We start from the raw sequence: 19,046 nt of genomic DNA on the forward strand, positions 1-19,046 counted from the left end.
GTGAAGTGATTGAAAGGGTACAGCAGGGAAGAAAGGTTGCTGGTTCCTTGAAGGCAGTGATAAGAAACAAGGAAGTGAGCATGGAAGTGAAAAAGTTACTACATGACAGTATTGTGATACCAACTCTAACGTATGGACGTTGTTGGAAGGACACAAGTCAAGAGTGAGAGTAGTGGAAATGAGTTATTTAAGAGGAGCCTGTGGAGTCACATGGAAAGACAGGCTGATGAATGAGGATATAAAGGAGCGTTGTGGTGTGGATGTGGATGTGATAGGAAGCATTATGAGGAACACACTGAGGTGGTTTGGCCATGTGGAGAGGATGGAGGGTGAAAGACTGACAAAGAGAGTGTATGTGAGTGAGCTGGAGGGGGGAAGAGGGAGGAGGAGACTGAGGATGAGATGGAGGGTTGGGGTGGAGAGGTATATGAGAGAGGGGGGTGTGAGTTGGGAGCAGGACAGTGAAATGGCAGGCGACAGGACGACGTGGAGGCGATTTGTCTATGGCCACCCCAAACGGGATTGAGGCGTCTGGCAATAGATAGATAGATAGACAGAGGTTTGTATCCATTGGGTGGCTGAGGTTTACTGCTCACGTAATGCCACTCAGGAATGAGTGAGGCTGGTCACTCTCACCTTAAATGTCAGGACCAACTTGCCTAGTCCCGGGCTCCTATGCTCCTTATGGGGCAACACTAGATTAGATGATGAATGAATGAATGACCATTATCCCAACCCAATATTCTCTTATTTCAAAGAGAGGAATATAGTATAATCCAGAAATAGGAATATGAAAATGCTGAAGTCAGAAACGTTACAGACATCTCAGTGATACAGTGTATGACTGATCATTAATAAAGTATGACCAAAGAAATGTAAATCCATCAACCTAACCCTATTTCCAACTACGGTAATACATGGGGTGAACAGGATCAGGAAATGAAAGATAAGAACAGCACCAAAGTGGAAGAACTATCAGTACAGTGCCCAATGAAATGACCTCATTATTCACACCTTCAAACATTGCTTCACCTCACATGCTGCTCATCACCACAATCACCAACCCAACCTTCATTCCCAGCCAAAAAATGGGGCGAGACTGGATCCACAGTGAGAAGTACACTGTTAAAAAAAGATATGAAACAGCATGCCATGCTGAATGGGAAAAACAATACGGTAATTCATCTGTCAACTAAGCTTCACACATCCTGGCTCCATTCATCATTCAGGTTTCTCTAACTTTTTCCTTCACTTCATATGCTGTACTATTACAGGCAAATGTTCACCAACAACCCCACCAGCACAGTGTCCTACCTTCGATACTTCTCATTTATCTTCAAATATCTGAAAATATCCTTCCTTCTTATACTCTTTAGCTGTGTGCTTCGTAATGTTATAAAATATTTCATACAACAACTTCCATCACCAAAGTAGGCAGGAGGTGTCAGCGAACTTTTGATTGTGATAGTACTATACCCTTTTTGTCTAACTTTGCCTAAAATTGCCATTTCTTCACCTTGAATGCTGAGTTGAAACAACATATCCGAACTGGAATGCTATGCTAGTCAAGCAATTGCATTATGAAAAAGATATATAACTGCAGCATTAAGTTCCTGCCGCTAAAGTACATGAAATAAGCTACAGAAGGACAAAAATCTGGGACAAGTTAAGATGAAAATAGCATATCATCATCATCATCATCTAATCCTGTGTTGCTCTAACCACAGTCCAAACATATAATTATTCTACAGGTTCCTCACACTATCTCACTTAAACAACCTACTTCTACCTCACAACCAACTGTGCACAACTCACGGGAGAGTAGAAGGCTGATGGTGCCCTCTGTGGTGATACAGTGGACATGACTGAAGACGTGGTGGTGGTGGCAGAGATGTGGTGCGTGGTGGTGGTGGAGGAGGAGGACGAAGTTGAGATGTGATGATGGTGGTGGTGATGGTGAAGGGCTGTGGAGGACACATGGAGAGGCCCGCTGATCATTGGCTTCTTGCCCACTGGAAGAGAAAGTCTCCTGGTTGGTGCACCCACACAGTTGGGACTTGGGGAAAGTTTGACACAACAATTTGTAACCTTGAGCACAACTACTAACAGATGTTATCAGCAGTTTGGAGAAGAATTGGCAATGAACAGCTATAAATTTCAGGTAACTTATAAAATTCTCCTGGTTCCACACTAACAGTACAGGCATCTCTCATTTGTTCCACTTCATTTTACATTGCCGAATTCAAACATTAGCGGACATGTGACAAAAATATCTTACTTAGCCGTGTGCATATACCATGCCGATGTTATTATGTCACATCCTGAACTATTTTCATGATACAAAACTGGAATTTTTTGCCAAGAGCTTGCTGCTACTTCCATCAAAACTAAAGTAGTGCTGCCAATATTAAGTCACACAACGAAATGCCAGTGCTGTATATGCACAGCAAGTACTACACTAATTATTTACAGTCCACAAGGTCAAAAGTGTCTAGGAGTGAAATCAATGTTATAAAGCACACTAAAACTGCACTGATCAAATAATTATAACAAAGGTGAATAATAATGTCTTGTTTTATGGTGCTGTGAACTGCTCAGTTGAGAGCCTTATATACTGTGTTATATAGTATAATGTAGGGAAGATATGACAGGGAGGTAGAAAGAAACAGGGGTAGTGTGCAAGAAAAGTGGAAAGGAGGAAGGGGTGGAGGGAAGAGAGGTGCAGTCAGGAATGTGTGTCTGTCTGTGCATGATGCATCAGACATACTGTGGGAAGGAGGGGGCGAGGGGGATGGTAGGAAGAGGAAAGCAACAGGGGTAAAGTACTGGACAGGTGGAAAAGAAGAGGGAGTGGAGGGAAATGAGGTGAAAGGAGAGGTAAGGTCAGGTTTGTGTGTGTGCCAGTGCATGGCAGTTCACACATATACTGTACATACATATGCAAACATCCCACACACACCTGACCTCATCTCTCTACCTCATCCCCTTTCCCACACACAAGCACTCTCCCACCCCTCTTTCCACCTCTCTCTCTCTCTCTCTCTCTCTCCCTTCTCACCTCACCTCACCCTCTCTAGTCCTTTTCCATCATGAAAAATTTTACATGTAAATTGACTAAAATCTAAGTTAAGTGGGCTTACGCTACACTGGATGATAAGTCTAGACAACAAAAGTTACGGTGTCACAGATCAGCTCTACGGTTACTGCTCAGTCCGTCTAATGTATTAACATCAGTGCTCAGCTACATAAGAGGTGAAAACATGCAACTCTGACTCAAAAAAGTACAGTTTTGATACTTAAACCCTTGAATCTTGGTCATGTCCTCTTTAGTTTATTCTTGCTCCTATCAAATGACTTTATTCAGTTTAGGAATGCCTCTCATACTGAAGGGGTTTATTAAGGTAACATAAACTCTTCCAGTACGAAGTGTATTCTAAGTCGAATAGAACTGTTGGGAAACAGCAAGAAAATGAAAGACATCCCCAAGCTCAGTGGGTGAATTAACTAAAACACAAATTGGTGGAAGTGATACTGAATAAAGTGTGTGTGTGTTGGGAAGGGGGGGGGGTCAGGGTCAGGGTGCACCAATGATACAGGAGGCTTTCATTCCAGGTCTCATTATACAAACTACATAATACACTACAGTACTTGTACAGGCAGTCCTCATCATAAGTCTTGGGTGTTCCAATATACGACAATCAATTCCCCCCTCCCCACAGAACTGGTATTGTAAACTAGGAGAAAACTGGCAAATCATCTTCATAGGTAGAACAGTGAAATGAATTGAAAAAAAAACAAAAATCATATGGTAACTTGTGATGAGGATTTTACTGTACCACGGACCCCTTCAATACAATGCCTTTTATTAAATTCTTCCTGATGCCTTTTATTTTACTCAGCTGATGGAAGAACTTTGCAGTGATGAGGTCAAATGCCAGACTTAACAGTGCACAAAATGAACTTAACAAAGTGGAAGAAAGTTACTGTATTTTAAATATCTCCCAATTCTTACAGACACATGACAGCGTACCTGTACTTGAGTAATCTGTATCTGCTTTGCGTCTGCAGTGTGATAAATTTAACAAATGTATAAATTTGAACAACAGTTTGTAACAACTGGGAGAAAAAAAAAAGCCATTTCAATTATCTTACAAAACTCAACATGCATATAACAGAAACCAGCTTTTATTAAATGTCAACTCAGTACTAACACTGCTGTCTGTAATACTGTGAATCCTGACCTCAACTGTGGCCTACAGCAGACACCCACCTTACCACACAACCATGTGAGTTGTATGAGTATGTATGATATACAGTACAGCTGTAGAAATACAGTAATCTCTTGATTATCTGGATGACCACTCCCCAGACAATCCATTACCCAGATGCTGTGATCTGGCTGTTCCAAACTATTATTTGAACATTTTTTTTTCACTATCCAGACAAAATGCTTGTGTCTATTTGGAACTAATGGCCACATGAAAAATTTCCACCTGGACGACGGGAATAGCCGGTGGCGCTGCCGTGTCTGGCTGGTTAGTTTACCCTACATCTACCTGAGACCTCGCTCACTCAGCCTCAGTTCCCATGAGGCGATGTAAACAGTTTTTATAGTGGCACACATCGTGGTTTTTGTGGTTGTTCCCTACCTGCTTCTGGCCTTGCTATTCCTTGCATGCCTCTTCCTAGGGTGTGTGATGATGGCCCCTTCACCATGGAAAAGGAAGAGGGTAGTGCTGACTCTTTAGATGCGGTAGATCATTGTATGATTGACGCGGGAGAGTCGAATTGTGAATGCTGAAACTGATTTTATTCTAGCTTACTGTACTGTACCATGATTTTATTCCATTTTACCATTGTTTTGTGTGCCACTGGATTTTTAGTCTGTTTGACCAGAAAAAGTAGTGTTAAACAACAGGAACAAATGTTGTACGATGTACTGTAGTGGCCTTGTACAAATGTTGTATGATGTACTGTAGTGGCCTTTTACACTGGCTTTCAAAGTTAGGTTATGTATGAATGGGGGCCAGGGGAGAAGTCCACTATCCTGATGCAGGCACTACCCGAACATGCCTTTGGCTCTATTACGTCAGATAATCAAGGGATTACTGTACTGTTCTATGATTGCCAGCTGCTCATCACAGGTGCATCATGTGTGCCCACTTTAAAAAATGTACAGTACATAGATAGTTAGGATTATTACATTGGACACCTTGTACTGTATATAGTGAGGCTGCATGAACCTCTTTATCCAGAAGCTAACTGTTCATTAGTCTTACTAGGCTCAGTCAACTTGTTCCATGTTTTGATAAATAGTTGATTTAAATGCTATCCACAATATACTCTAATAATGAGGTTTCAAGATGGTAATTAATACCAAATTCTTGACTAACAAATATACAGTACTACACATTTTACATCAAACTCAGATCATGGAATTCATTGGTTACTGTAATCGCGGCATGCAACTCTGAGGTTGTTATTCTCATGCCCTGGCAACCTACCATTCAAAAGTGCATCTGATTTCGTGTATATGAGACGCATGTGATTCGTGTATAATAATATTCGCATATAATATATTTGTGCATAATAATAATATGATTCGTGTATAATATGATATGAAACGACGCACTTTTGAATGGTAGGTTGCCAGGGTACGATAATGGCAGCCTCAGAGTTGTGCGCCACGACTATAACCATGTTTTATCACATTATTTCAAGCATTATAAAACATGATACTGTAAAGTTCTACAAATCCAACATTCAGAATTCTTTAGTCCAGGATGGGGACATTAACTGCCACTCTCCCAAATTTAACAAAATGAAAGCTAATAATGTGTGTGCATGCATCCATTACAATATTTTAGTTTGTAAACAAGGGAACGTCAGAATAATGAGGCTTATAATGAACTGTCAGGCATAAGTAAATCAAAATTGGTTTGTAAGTCAGGTGTCTGCAGCAGCTCAACCTTAAGACTGATAAAGCACTACAGTATCATCCAAAGAAGCATAATATAAATCACTGCTGGACTGAAATGTATAAGAATTAATTACAAGACCCATGCATAATTTTCACACAAACACAAAATCACAGCTATTAAGGATGAAGACTACTGCATGATAGTTATTATATAATACTGTGGTTACTTTTAATATTTACTATACGGGTAAAAATCAGTCTTTTACCACACTGAAAAAAAAAAAAAAAATAGAAGCTATCTGTCATATTCTCATCTGCATACAAACTTCATAATGAAATCAGCATAGGGGGTGAAGTTATACAAGAACTGTGGAAACATCCTCTTCAGTACTGTTATAAGTTTTCTATTTTTTTCCAAGTCCCCTATGATAATGACAGTGTTTTTATTTCATTCTTGCTGATACTAGCTGTGTTGATCAGTTTGGGTGTCTGTCCTTAATTTAAGGCCATGTCCACACTAAATGCCTGCTGACACAGACAGGAGTTTTGCAGGACTGTAACCAACAGAAGTTCTCATCCTCACCCACCCACTTTCAGTGGGAACACTTGCCTGGGTTACAGTGATGCAAAACTCACTTGCACCTGCCTGTGACAGCAAGCTTTGGGTGTGGATGCAGTGTCAGTCTAGGATGTGTGTAAGGAAATTCCATCTTATGTCATCATTGCTTTTGGTTCATGACAGGTGAAAAAAAAAAAAAATAATAATAATAGTAGTCAAATAAATAAATAAATACATAAATAAATAGTGGAAAATAATTTTTAAAAATTATACAGTACTGTCATGAAAGATGAGTTACTTCAAGTGTTACTGGCATTAGTTCACTCTTAATTTAATAACAAAATATCTACTGTATAAAAGAAACAACTACAAATGAGGACTGACTGTTGAAATCTCTCTCTCTCTGATGTGTTCAGTTTGGGACAGACTTGATGGCCCATTCTCTGAGGCCCAGCAGACCTCCTACCTGCCACACATGCACATATCACAACTTGGATACTAATAACTGCCATCCTTATTATATACATACTTCAGCTGACTAAAGGACTAGCATAATGGTATTAGTGTGTTATTATGACAAGTCAGTGGATCTTTTGGATGACCAGTTGTCTGTTTTAATGAAATTCAATTTATTAAACTGTTCCTGCTTTAGCTTGGAAACAAACTTGCATCCCTATGAACAACAGACAACTACTCTTATCATTTGATCACCATCTCCCTCATATTAGCTAAGTCTCTTCCCAAAGCCTTACACTTGGCAACTCACATGAGACGTCTGCTTGCATAACTGCCTGCCGGACATCTTCAATGAGACTGGTGGGGGAGCGTTTGCTTGGGCTAATGTCTCGATCCACCCGTGTTACGCCACCACCTTCACTCTCAACCTCCCTGTACACAGACCACACACATAGTGAATTAAAGGTCGAGGGTAGTTTGCGGCTGGGAGGGAAGGAGAGATATGTAGCAAGGAGAAAGGAAAGGGAGGTATGTAGAAAACATGGGACAAGGAGATATGTAGCAAAAAGTATGGAGAGAAGGTAGAGGAAGGCACTGAGAGAGGTAAGGAGGGGAAGGGAGTGAGGGAATATAAATGAGGAAAGGCAAAGTGAGGTTGGGAAGGAAGGGGAGGCTGGGAGAGGAGGTAGAGGGAAGAGGCTGGGTGAGGCATAAAAGAGCAACAGAATGAGGCAGGGAGGGGGAGGGAAGCTAGGGAGTGTGGAAAGGCAGAAGAGGGGGCGGGAGGGGGCATAGTGTAGGATGAGTGGGGAGACTGAGACTGAAGAGAGAGGTGGTGGTGCATAACACTTCATGATAAAATTTACTTCAGTGTGAGCATAAGCAACTGAGAATACAAGAAAACTCCATGGATAGACAACATAGACAATAGTGTCTTGTAATGTAAAGCTGCTCTGGTCAAGGAGAATGTATTTTATCTGAAAGCTGGTTTTTAAATACAGTTATAATATTTGCCGTTGTGCCAGGGACTGGGATCAGTTTATGTGAATTCATCAGTTAATCTTACTGTAAATGGCATTAGAATTCTCTCAAGTGATGGTGAATGACTGTGAAATCTTATTAGTTTGTTATCTGTGCCAAGAAGCTAAAGAAACTGGTGAAGAAGACTGCATCCAAAGTGCTGTGGAAGAAAGATTTAGAGAAGTCTGTGCTGGATTAACGTACAGATTGTAATTCAATATATTCAACGGTACATACGAAATGCTCAGTACGCTGATAGACATTAAATATTTTCCTTTGTAGTTCACTGCATGAAAACAAACTACATTAGTTTTATGCCTAAGCCACTGATGCTGTCTGAGAAATTATACATATATATATATATATATATATATATATATATATATATATATATATATATATACTTAAAACATGAGTAAATAAAATCAAGACAAAAGACAGCATAATGAAATAAACAGAAAATTAGCAAACCAAAAATGGTCAACAATGGATAAAAATTTAGGTTATCAATAAAGAGCATACCAACAGATTATGAAAGAACATAGCCAAAGGATGGTTTATGTAGGGTGAAAACATCAAGATTTGGCAGGCAAGACTGGAACCAATACCAAACTTACACACACACACACACACACACACACACACACACACACCTGCGACATGACAACCACAGTCTTGTATCCCACATCAGTTCACCATCCATCTGACTCAATGTAGCTTAAGCTTTCCAGCTGAATGTATGCAAGATAGATTATGCATCAAAGAAACACTGAGGCCTCATTAATTACATCTTCCTTTTATCTGATGTGTACAACAACCTTAGTGTACCTTCTAAGGGTTATGAATACTGGTTTATCACAAGATTTTCAAATCATTCAGACATGCATTACATGAGAAAATTTCTTTTGCTGCCAGCTGTAGTCTTCAAACAAACCTGTAGTTAACTGGGTGACAGTACATTATATTATTAGTCTTAGTGAACAGGACAGAGGGTGTACTTAAAGTGGTATACAATTGCAGTCACCTGTACTAAGTTTAATGAGACGAGAGAGTAAAGCAGGCAGACACCACCACAACTACATATACCACCTCTCCCACCTCCACACACACATTAACTGGGCCACACACCTATTCATATAGCATTCAGTTTCACAATTCTTGGCTTAACCACACAATCCCAGCAGGAGTCAGTTTGCTATATCCCAGGATATTCTCTTTAACACTGAATCTGACCCGTGATACTGCAGTTACTAATAATTTCATAAAGAACATCACATAAGCATCATACACACTGAGGCTGTATATAAAGCAAGCAACACACATACAACAATTCCACACGACCTAGCAACTCCACACCATCAGACATGATATACGTACACAAATTTATGTTCTACCATTCAGGGTGGTCAAATGACAACAAAAGATGCAATGCCAAGCAGGGATCTTAATGCACTGGAAAGCAACAACACAGTCCCACCTTCTCTTTCACCATTTCCACGTCCGCCTCTCGTACACAACAGAACTGAGGAGTCTTATCATAAAAAACAAAGCTGATAAAAAATGGCAGTCATTTCACAAGCATGTGCGGCAGCAGCACTCAAAAACTTCAAAAAATGCCCATAATGAAGCTACTTGGTGTTGTTGAGAGGGCGTAAGCTTGGGGAGGAGGCGGGGAGGATGGGCAGTGAGGAACATAAGAAGAAGCAAATATTAAAGACATTAGCACAGATCATACAGTATATGAATTCTCTTCCCCTTCAGCAAAATATCTTGAAAATTAAATAAAACCAAATATAAACAATGAAGGCTACATAAATAACCAGAAGGAAAGATGAACTGAATGTTAAATAATAACCTTTTGAGAAAATAATATAATATTTGACTACTTGTTTCACTGTGCAGAAAAAAAAAAAAAAAAAAAAAAAAAAAAAAAGTCATGAACACTTTTTATTTCACTACTTTTATGAGCGCACCTGGTACATTTTTTTTTCCGCCCCAAGCAGTGTAACAATGGAGTACAGGCAGCCCTCATTACAAGTCAGGGATGTTTTCCAAATGTCACTTTTTCCAATCAACTGATGCCATAAAGTTGGGGAAACTGGCAAATAAGATTAACGGGCAACAGCAAACCACTTACTGGCAATTATTCAGTAATTTACAGTGGACTTAACAGTTCATGAAACTGCCATTAGAGGTGACTATGCATACTGAATGTACTAAGCATGATCACCTGTGTTGTACACTTTCCAAATTTCTATATTATGTGACAAAGTATTACATATTCTTACTCTGAAGTATAATACAGAGTCACTCCTGACATAACTGCTGGTAATCCATATGAACAAGTATATTTTCTGCCATTTTCTTCATCAGCAGTGTTTCTTAACTGTACCTTTTTTATATCTTGTCAATTACTTCTTCAGTGTGATGGAATCTTATAATCATACTCTTCCAGCTGCCAGACTTCTGTTTTGCTCAAAGAAAACTCTCTTAATGGAGGAGTCAATCACACCAGTAATCCCTTCACTATGATCTTTACTTCATGGTAGCATGATGGTCACAATCAGCTTAGGTATCTTGTGATGAAGAGGTTCAGTAAACTATCACTGTAAGGACTAACCAAGAGAACAGTTCTGAAACTAAATCCAAGGCTGTGACACCATTCCTACCTTAAAAGCACCTCCCCCACACCATGTTTGTTCTCTATTGCAAGTCAACTTTTTTCTCATATACTTTTCTCAGTCCATTTCAGCAGCATGGTTCCATGAACTGTTGCTGCAACATTTTCAGCAGAAATTCTATCTATCTATCTATCGCCAGACGCCTCAATCCCGTTTGGGGTGGCCACAAACAAATCGCCTCCAAGTCGCTCAGCAGAAATTAAAACACTATAAATAGTTCACTCCTATCCGCAATTCCAAAACCAAGCTCCCTATTATCTGCTCTGCTCCTAATCACAGGCTCCAAATTTTCTTAACAGTCCTTAGAATGCCAGCAGTGGATTACTTTTTGTCAACATGTGATAACAAAAATTACTGTTTAATCAACTGTCATCAACATTAGTGAAGAGCTACCTAGCCGAAACATACAGCTGCACACATAAGAAACATTCCTTTTCAGTTCACTTTAGTGGCTTTGTGGCAAGAGGAGTTAATATTACATCACTAAATGAGTGGTTCTGTGGCAAGATGAATCATTATTACATCAATAAATGAGCCATTATGACTTAATAACATGATGAGATTTAAATGTAAAAATTCACTGCTCACAGTTACAACTGCTAGCTGCCATAGATTCAACGTTGGGTAAGATGGTTGTGAAATGTTTCCTGTGTGCAAGTGTATATAGTGGTTTAACATATTCTAACCTCGCTAAGGTGTGAAACGAATTTACCTAACCTGCTGTATCTGTTGCTATCCTACCAGAACCATACTCACCTCTCAGCAAGCAGAGCCTTGAGCTGCTCAGCCAGACTTTGCTGCTGGGGTGTGCGTGAGGCCAGGTGTGAGGCCAGGGAGGGTGTAGGGGCGTGACCGGTGTCTGGCCCCTCCCCCCGGCTCACTGGCCCCACTCGTGCCACAGGGGGCGGATGCCGGTAGGGGATGTCTGGCCGGGGCGGGTGAGGTTGTCTGGGGGGTGGGTGGTAGGGTGGAGGGGGTGGGTGATGGGATGAAAGATGGGACATGGTGGCCTGGGTATATGAGGGCAGAGGAGGTTGTGGATAAGGTTGGATAGGGCTGGGAGAGGGCTGGGAGTGAGTGGGGAAGAGCTGCGTAGACTGAGAATAACTAGGTGGCGGCTGCTGGTGACTGGCAGGGGACTGCTGGTAGCTTGGAGGTGGGTGGGAGGGTACAGGGTGGCTGAGGGGCAGTGGTGATGGCTGGGAGAGGCTTGGTGGGAGCTGGGAGGTCTGTTGGTGACTGGATGGTGGGGTCTTTGAAGACTGAGAATGACCCGAGAGGGACTGAGTCACTGGGACATGGCTCATATGGGAGTGACTGAGAGGCTGCTGTGCAGGCTGCAAATGGCTAGGATGATGCTGTGCAGGTTGAGGATGACTGGTGAGGGATTGTGGTGGCTGGGAGTGACTGGATATAGACTGGGAATGGCTAGAAAGACTCTGTGATGACTGAGAATGAATGGAATGAGTCTGTGATGGTGCAGTCTGGTAATGGGGATGGCTGGGATGCTGCTGGGAGTGGCTGGGAGGATGCTGGGTGGGCTGGACATGAGTGGGAGGGACATGAGAAGGCAAAGAATGGGGTGGGTGCTGCTGTGAGTGGGATGGAGGATGCTGTGAAAGGGGTGGGGCAATCTTGGCTGACACTACACTACTGCCTGGTGGGAGGTGTGAGGGTAAGGATTGCTCCCCCGCTGCTGACCTCCTACTATCCTGTTGACCTTCCTGTTTGATGACCTCTGCTGAACCATGCTGCTTCAGAGCTTCCGGCAGTTCATCATCCAGGCTGCTATCGTCTAAACTATGGTCCTGCACAACATATATATAACAATTAATGGAAGTTATTCACATTAACAAATAAATTTTAAATTCATGCTATGTATTTTAATGTGTTTTCACACCAATAAAAACCTGAATTCATGAGTAAAAGTCTTCCATCATTTTGGTGAGCTTCTATGTTCTGTTGAATACTGCATGCATATCTTCCTATAACTTCTATATACCTGAGGCTGCAATAATTGAGATAATGACAATACCACATTTCTCTCCAAACCTTCTCATCCCTGCCTCTTCTTCCTATATCAGTGTGATTTAAAAGCTATCACAGCTCACTATGCGTTGTATATTTCCTATATGAAGGAAGGAAGGATTGCAGCACAGCTGAGATAGGCTTCCAAGGAGTCTTTTTGTTGCAGTCTCCCTAGATGAGATGCTGGAATATGGTACTATGTGAGTATTGTACAGTGAAATCTTGAATTTCAATGGTTTAGATTTCAACTATTCAAATTTCGATGCATTTTCAAGTGGTCCGCCTATCTCACTTTTCGATGCCAAAATCACATTTTTCGATGCTCTCGGGGCCCGACTCCAACCAAAACAAGAAATGTGCAAGGAGATGTTCTATTGTTGGCGGCCATCTTGCGACTGTCCTGCCCTCTCCAGCAAAGCACCACAGTTTAAGCCTGTACCTTCCATGTGTGGACGTGCATTTCACTGCAATTTCGTTGTATGCATTTTCGTTGCAACTTACCTGTTTCAAGATGGCAAGAAAGAAGGGTTCTTCAGGAAGCAGTGGTAATGGACGAGAGCAGCCTGGCACCTCTAAATCTTCGCAGCCAAAGGAGGAAGGGAAATACAAGAAGGGACAGAAATACATCAAGTATACCCTCGCTGGCAAGGAGAAAATCCATAATCTACACTAAAGTATAGCAATACAATGCAGAACTACAGTTACTTAAGCACAATTATAGTTCATAAAGTATAAAGGAGGTGTGGGCAAAAAATCATGATTTTACGTAGTGAGGTTCGGAGGCCCCAGACCCAAACTAATTTTTCCCATAAGAAGTTCAATTTAAATTTTGATTATTTGAATTTCAATGCGATTTTTTGGTACACATGTCCATCAAAATTCAAGATTTCACTGTATGTATTATCTTAAGTCTAAAACTGGCGGCACTTATCATCTACCCACTCGATGTAGTGCTGCTCTCAGGTGACTGCTCTTTCCTCTCTTCCTTCCTTCCTCTTCTGTCTTTCTTCATTCCTTCCTCTTCCTTCTGTCTGTGGGTGACTATACTGAGCAACAAGCCAAATTTATTCCTGTACACCAGGAAACCATTTACTATACTGGGTTGACCACATAACCAGATTATGGCATCTGGTGGTTTAGAGGGTAATTAAGGCACTCCAATCAGACTGTGCCTGGGCAGGTTTATATCCAAGGGGTTGTTGGAGTTTACTGTTCAAATAATGCCAATCAGGGATGAGTGAGGCTGGTCACTCTCATCTAAATAATGTCAGGAACAACTTGACTGGCCCAGGACTCCTACACTCCTCGTGTGGCAACACAGGATTAGATGATGATGATGACAAAAATTGCCTTCTGACAATCTCCTGCCTCTGATGATTTATAGCCTTTTCTAATAGTCAGTCATGTTACCTGATTCCACAGAACATTACCCTGACCTCTTACAGATCACTCCTCACTTGTATATAAAACTGCTTTCAATTTCACATATGGTAGACCTTGACCATCTATCCTTCCATCATTAATTTTCTTTTGCTCCATCAGGAATGTAGGCACCTGGGGCATAGCTACTCTGTCCGGATATTTAAGGAATGAGACTATTTCCTTGAAATAAAACTCTCCCCAGACCTGATAATCTACCCTGACCCACATGACCTAGTGTGAGGGTGTGATCCAACATAGCCATCACCTTGAACTAATACCACATCTGATACAACTTGACACCCTGTTGCAACATGTCCAAATAAAGGTGTGACTCTCCTTTGACTTGCCACTGCCCACCTGGTTCCTAAGTTAGCAAAGATGAGGGTGTGATTCCTGACCTGACTGCTGGCACTGCTCATGCTGGTGGTCTTCTTGAGTGATGGAAGGTGCCTGTTGGCCAGCCCACCCCTTGCTGCCAGCTCACCCTTGGCGCGACTGGCAGACACATCCAGCAGCTCATGAGGTGGCACAGCTTCATCCAGCTCCTCCTTTACTGGCAGCTGATCCACAAATGGTGGAGGAGTTAAGACTTGACTCCATGCTGGCATGCACTCATGCACAAGCATTAATGTGCACACACACACAAAATCACCACTACATTACTTCACTTACACATATCCTAACAATGGCTCTGCTTAGACATTTTCTGAATACTGAGTTTATTGCTTTCTCTCTCTCTCTCTCACTTTTTCAGGTTTAGCATCACACTCAAAATCTTGAAGGTATATCCACTATAGTATATAACATTAATAACATTGCACTGTCATGCACATAAAATATTTCAAGTTAATAAACATCACAGTAACATTTATGATGTTATACTACCCAGTTAACTTTCAGACACTGAGCTTATCCCACCTCACAAAGCTGAAATTAAAAACAGAATGAAATATACAAGGCTAATATGTGTAGTTACATAATAATGAACAGTTATGCGTGTTAGTATTGCAGACCACTGGGCAAAGGATTATACTCCTCAACAATGTACATTACTAGATTGTTAATGTACACAATATTTAGCTACATCACATTATCACAGCCACCTTAGCCGTCAGACACAAGCTTGTAACTCAAAGCTACTGCATTGAAAAGTTACAAACCACCAGCTAACTCACTTCAACATCAAGCTAAACAGTCCTGAGAACAATGCTTTAAACTTACCAACATTTCTTGAATGCTAAATGATAAGAAACTAAGCATGATACCAGTGAAGTTATTACTGTACTTACAAATAAATTATATGCCATACATAAATAAGAGTTATATAATGTACATTTCTAATCATACCTAAGCCCTCTGATCATAACGTAAACACTGCCATTACCATTGCTGCCATCATCACCAGGGGGATATACAGGACACTACTGTAGTGCGAGGCATAGTAACCACTACAACCACCACCACCACCACTACCATACTGCTACCACTACTACCAGCTCTACCACTACAACTATTAGCTCTAGGCATAGCTGTGTTTGTAAAACCTCTCAAAGCAAGGCTTATCACCTAGCTGTATTGAGCACAGTCATATTGATCAACATTTTCCATGTATGTATTTTATATTATCTCAGTTACCACCAACTTTTTTTAAAATGGAATTTTAATAACTACTGTATCAACCAAATGATTGTACAGCATTTTATGGTAACTTTCCAATATAGTCTTGCTACATCCACACAATTTTATTCATCTGGAAAAACACACGGAAGGGGTTGGCTATTACTTTCTCCAACCCCTTCAATAACTCCATCATATAAAACCATCTGTGGACAGTGAGAGTGAAATTGATAAAATGTCACTGTACTAAAATAGTTAAGGCTAAAATTAAACAACTTTGCTCAACTGATAAATCATAAAAGTTAAACACACTGTTGTATTTCTCTACATCAAGGGTCCACAGCCTCTGTATACTTGTTGGTCACTGCTAGCAAGCACTCTTTTATCAGTTACACCAATCACATGTAAAGATTATGTAAAATTTAACGAATGAAAAGTCACAACATAAAAATGAACAGTGTGTGAAATGCAGAGCTTAACTATAATCAACAAAAACCTAAACCATCTTATGTGAAACTTTAAGAAGGCACAACAGCATACATATACAGTATGTCTGCAGGAATAATTCAGCTATTAAAGTACTTCATATTCACAACACAGAAAACCTAAGTTTACTAATTGCCTTTGTCTGCTAAATATATTAGTTTATTGGTACATGTGCCACGAAAAATGCGGGTTGTGGAACAGTGATCAGAAGCGTATGAATAAAATGTAAAGAATTTTCTATTCATTGCATATTCACCTCATTCAAAATGCTTTCTATATCAAATTCTTGATAAAATAATGAGAGATGCTTAGAGAGGTTTTACATATAAAATGATTTCAAGATGTATATGAGAAGATTGGGTTGCTGTGTTTATAAAGCTGCAATATGTTCAGTGTTGCATGTGGACCCACCCACCTGAGAGCCAGTCCAGGTAGCACCCACCTTGCGCTCCACGGTGTTGGCCTTTCCCTCACTGGTGCCTGGGTCTGAGGTCTCCGTGTCCGACAGATCCGAGGCCAGCAGGCACAGGCTGGGCTTGCGGGGAGGCTGCTAGGGCAGGGCAGGGCAGGACAGTGTAGGGTGGGGCAGGGCAAGGAACAGCAGGATACGGTGGGGTGGGACCAGATGGGATGGGCAGGGTAGAGTACAGTGGGGTGAAGCAGGACAGGACAGGGTAGAATGGGACACAGCAAGGTACAGGGGGTAGAGTGAGGTGGTATGTGTATATGGAAGGGGAGGAAGAGGGGGAGGGGAGTTCAGGACAAGGTATGGAGGAACGTCAAGTTGGATAAAGGTAAGGAAAGTCATGGATTTGAGGAAGTTGAGGGGAGTTTAGGATAAGCACGAGGAGAGAAGTGGGGTCAGGTAATAGAAATAAGGGACAAGGATCAATGAAGGGACACAGGGGTGAATGCAGGGAGGGAAGGAGAGGGAGGGAGAGGGATGCAAGCTTGTCAGAGGTGCATGATGTGCATATCAACAAATGTACAGTGAGCATGAAGAGGAAACTAAGCCAAAGTGAAGCTAGGGTGTACAGAGGTGATGGCAAGTCATCTCAAATATGCAGCTCAGACAGGACAAGTGAGAACAAGGACAAATACACTGTACAATGACTTCAAGGGTTTTTCAGAACTCACAACTTAGTAATTCATTATCTAGGAATATTTCCTTATCCTACTATATATATACACACACACACACGCATATATATATATATATATATATATATATATATATATATATATATATAAATATATATAGATACACATATATATATATATATATATATATATATATATATATATATATATATATATATACATATATATATATACATATATATATATATATATATATATATATATATATATATATACATATATATATATATATACACACATATATATATATATATATATATATATATATATATATGTATATACACTGTACCTGTTTATTATATCTCACTACAAGCTACATTAACTGACTGTTTCACTTATTTATGATCTATATGGGTATATAGTCTTGACTGCATCTGGCCAAATACTCTATATAACTAAATTAAAGCTCATTTGTATATAGAATGCTGTAGAAAATTATATAGCTACACTATCATAATAGATCATCTAGGTTTTAGCATTACCTGTAGTTTAACAATATTATTATATTAGTTGACTAGGAGACTAAAGGAGAGGAGAGGGAAAATGTAAGGAAGAGTAAAAGAGGGCAGGATGGAGAACCATGATGCAAAAATGGAAGTTGGGGCAATAAGGAAGTTCAGGAAGAGGGAAGGTAGAGGGAAAAGAAAGGATAGGAGCAGGAAAGGGTAAAAGAGCAAAGGGGATGAAAGGAAAGGAAGTGAGAAGAATGGAGGAGAGGCAAGGAAGAGAGAGGATAGGAAAGGGAAGGAAGGGGGAACTAGTATGTGATGGCGAACTAAAGACAGGGAGACAGAGGGAAGGATTCGTTAGTGAAAGACAACAATCATGGCAATGCTTGTTAGTGAAGCTGCACTGCTATATGTCGCTTGTCTGGTTAGAGGAAAACAAAAATTCATCATATCAATACAAGCAATAATAATAATAATTTTTCTAATCTACATAAAATAAACCACACTGGAGCTATTAATTTAAAACTTTGAGCTGATTTATCAGGGGAAAAAAAAAGACAAACATGAAGCACCATATTCGTGAAAATAATAATTATCAGTAACCAACTACAGGCTCTAAAGAATGTTAAGAGGAAAACCACTTCCTGAACTCACTGACAACACACCACAATTCCTTCAAGTGACTAAACACCCTCCATTACATGACTAACCCTACGACACACACAGCCTCACTCTATTATACCCTGTCTTCATTAACTTGTCTTAAAACTGCCATCGCTCCACTTTCTATACTAAGTTGCAATGAAAAATTACCAGGGTACGGTGCTAGTCATGAAAACTTGCTACAGAAGGATGTAAAGCCACAGCACTGTCTTATACTATCACTGAGCTAAGAGAAATTAGGTGCAAAATGAAAAAATATCTGCCAAACTAGAGAGGACAAACTATAACCTCTGGAAACACAAATGCTGCTGTGTTACACAAACCAACTACTGCATAAACACTTCCTGAAAAACTTCAACACAATGAGATCTTTTTACTTTACTCTCGCTTCTAACAGATGCTTTAATCCAGACTTTGGAAAATCCTCTACCAGTTACGGGGGTTAATAAAGATCATAACTAAACCCTCAAGGTGTATATTTGAACCATGGACAGTTTGCAAGAATACAGTCTAAAAGATGCCCTTGAGCTATACAGGGGAGGGGGGGGGGGGGAAGCTACCCCAGACAACATGGCCAACACTAC

At 40.5% G+C, this 19,046-nt stretch overlaps 1 protein-coding gene across 1 annotated transcript in view; it reads right to left on the reverse strand.

Annotated features, from left to right (window-relative positions):
* Spn (protein phosphatase 1 regulatory subunit spinophilin) overlaps positions 1-19,046 on the reverse strand; it is a 159,383-nt gene that overhangs the window by 37,145 nt on the left and 103,192 nt on the right. The window contains exons 18-22 of the mRNA XM_080276511.1: positions 16,632-16,736; positions 14,485-14,646; positions 11,393-12,444; positions 7,246-7,367; positions 1,816-2,012 (exon numbers count right to left, since the gene is read on the reverse strand). Coding sequence (XP_080132637.1) covers positions 1,816-2,012; positions 7,246-7,367; positions 11,393-12,444; positions 14,485-14,646; positions 16,632-16,736 — 1,638 coding nt within the window. The remainder of the gene's footprint in view (positions 1-1,815; positions 2,013-7,245; positions 7,368-11,392; positions 12,445-14,484; positions 14,647-16,631; positions 16,737-19,046) is intronic.

The sequence above is a fragment of the Coenobita brevimanus genome, chromosome 65, assembly GCF_032717465.1.
Source record: "Coenobita brevimanus isolate Jiangsu-jjx chromosome 65, ASM3271746v2, whole genome shotgun sequence".
NCBI classification, from domain to species: Eukaryota; Metazoa; Arthropoda; class Malacostraca; order Decapoda; family Coenobitidae; genus Coenobita; species Coenobita brevimanus.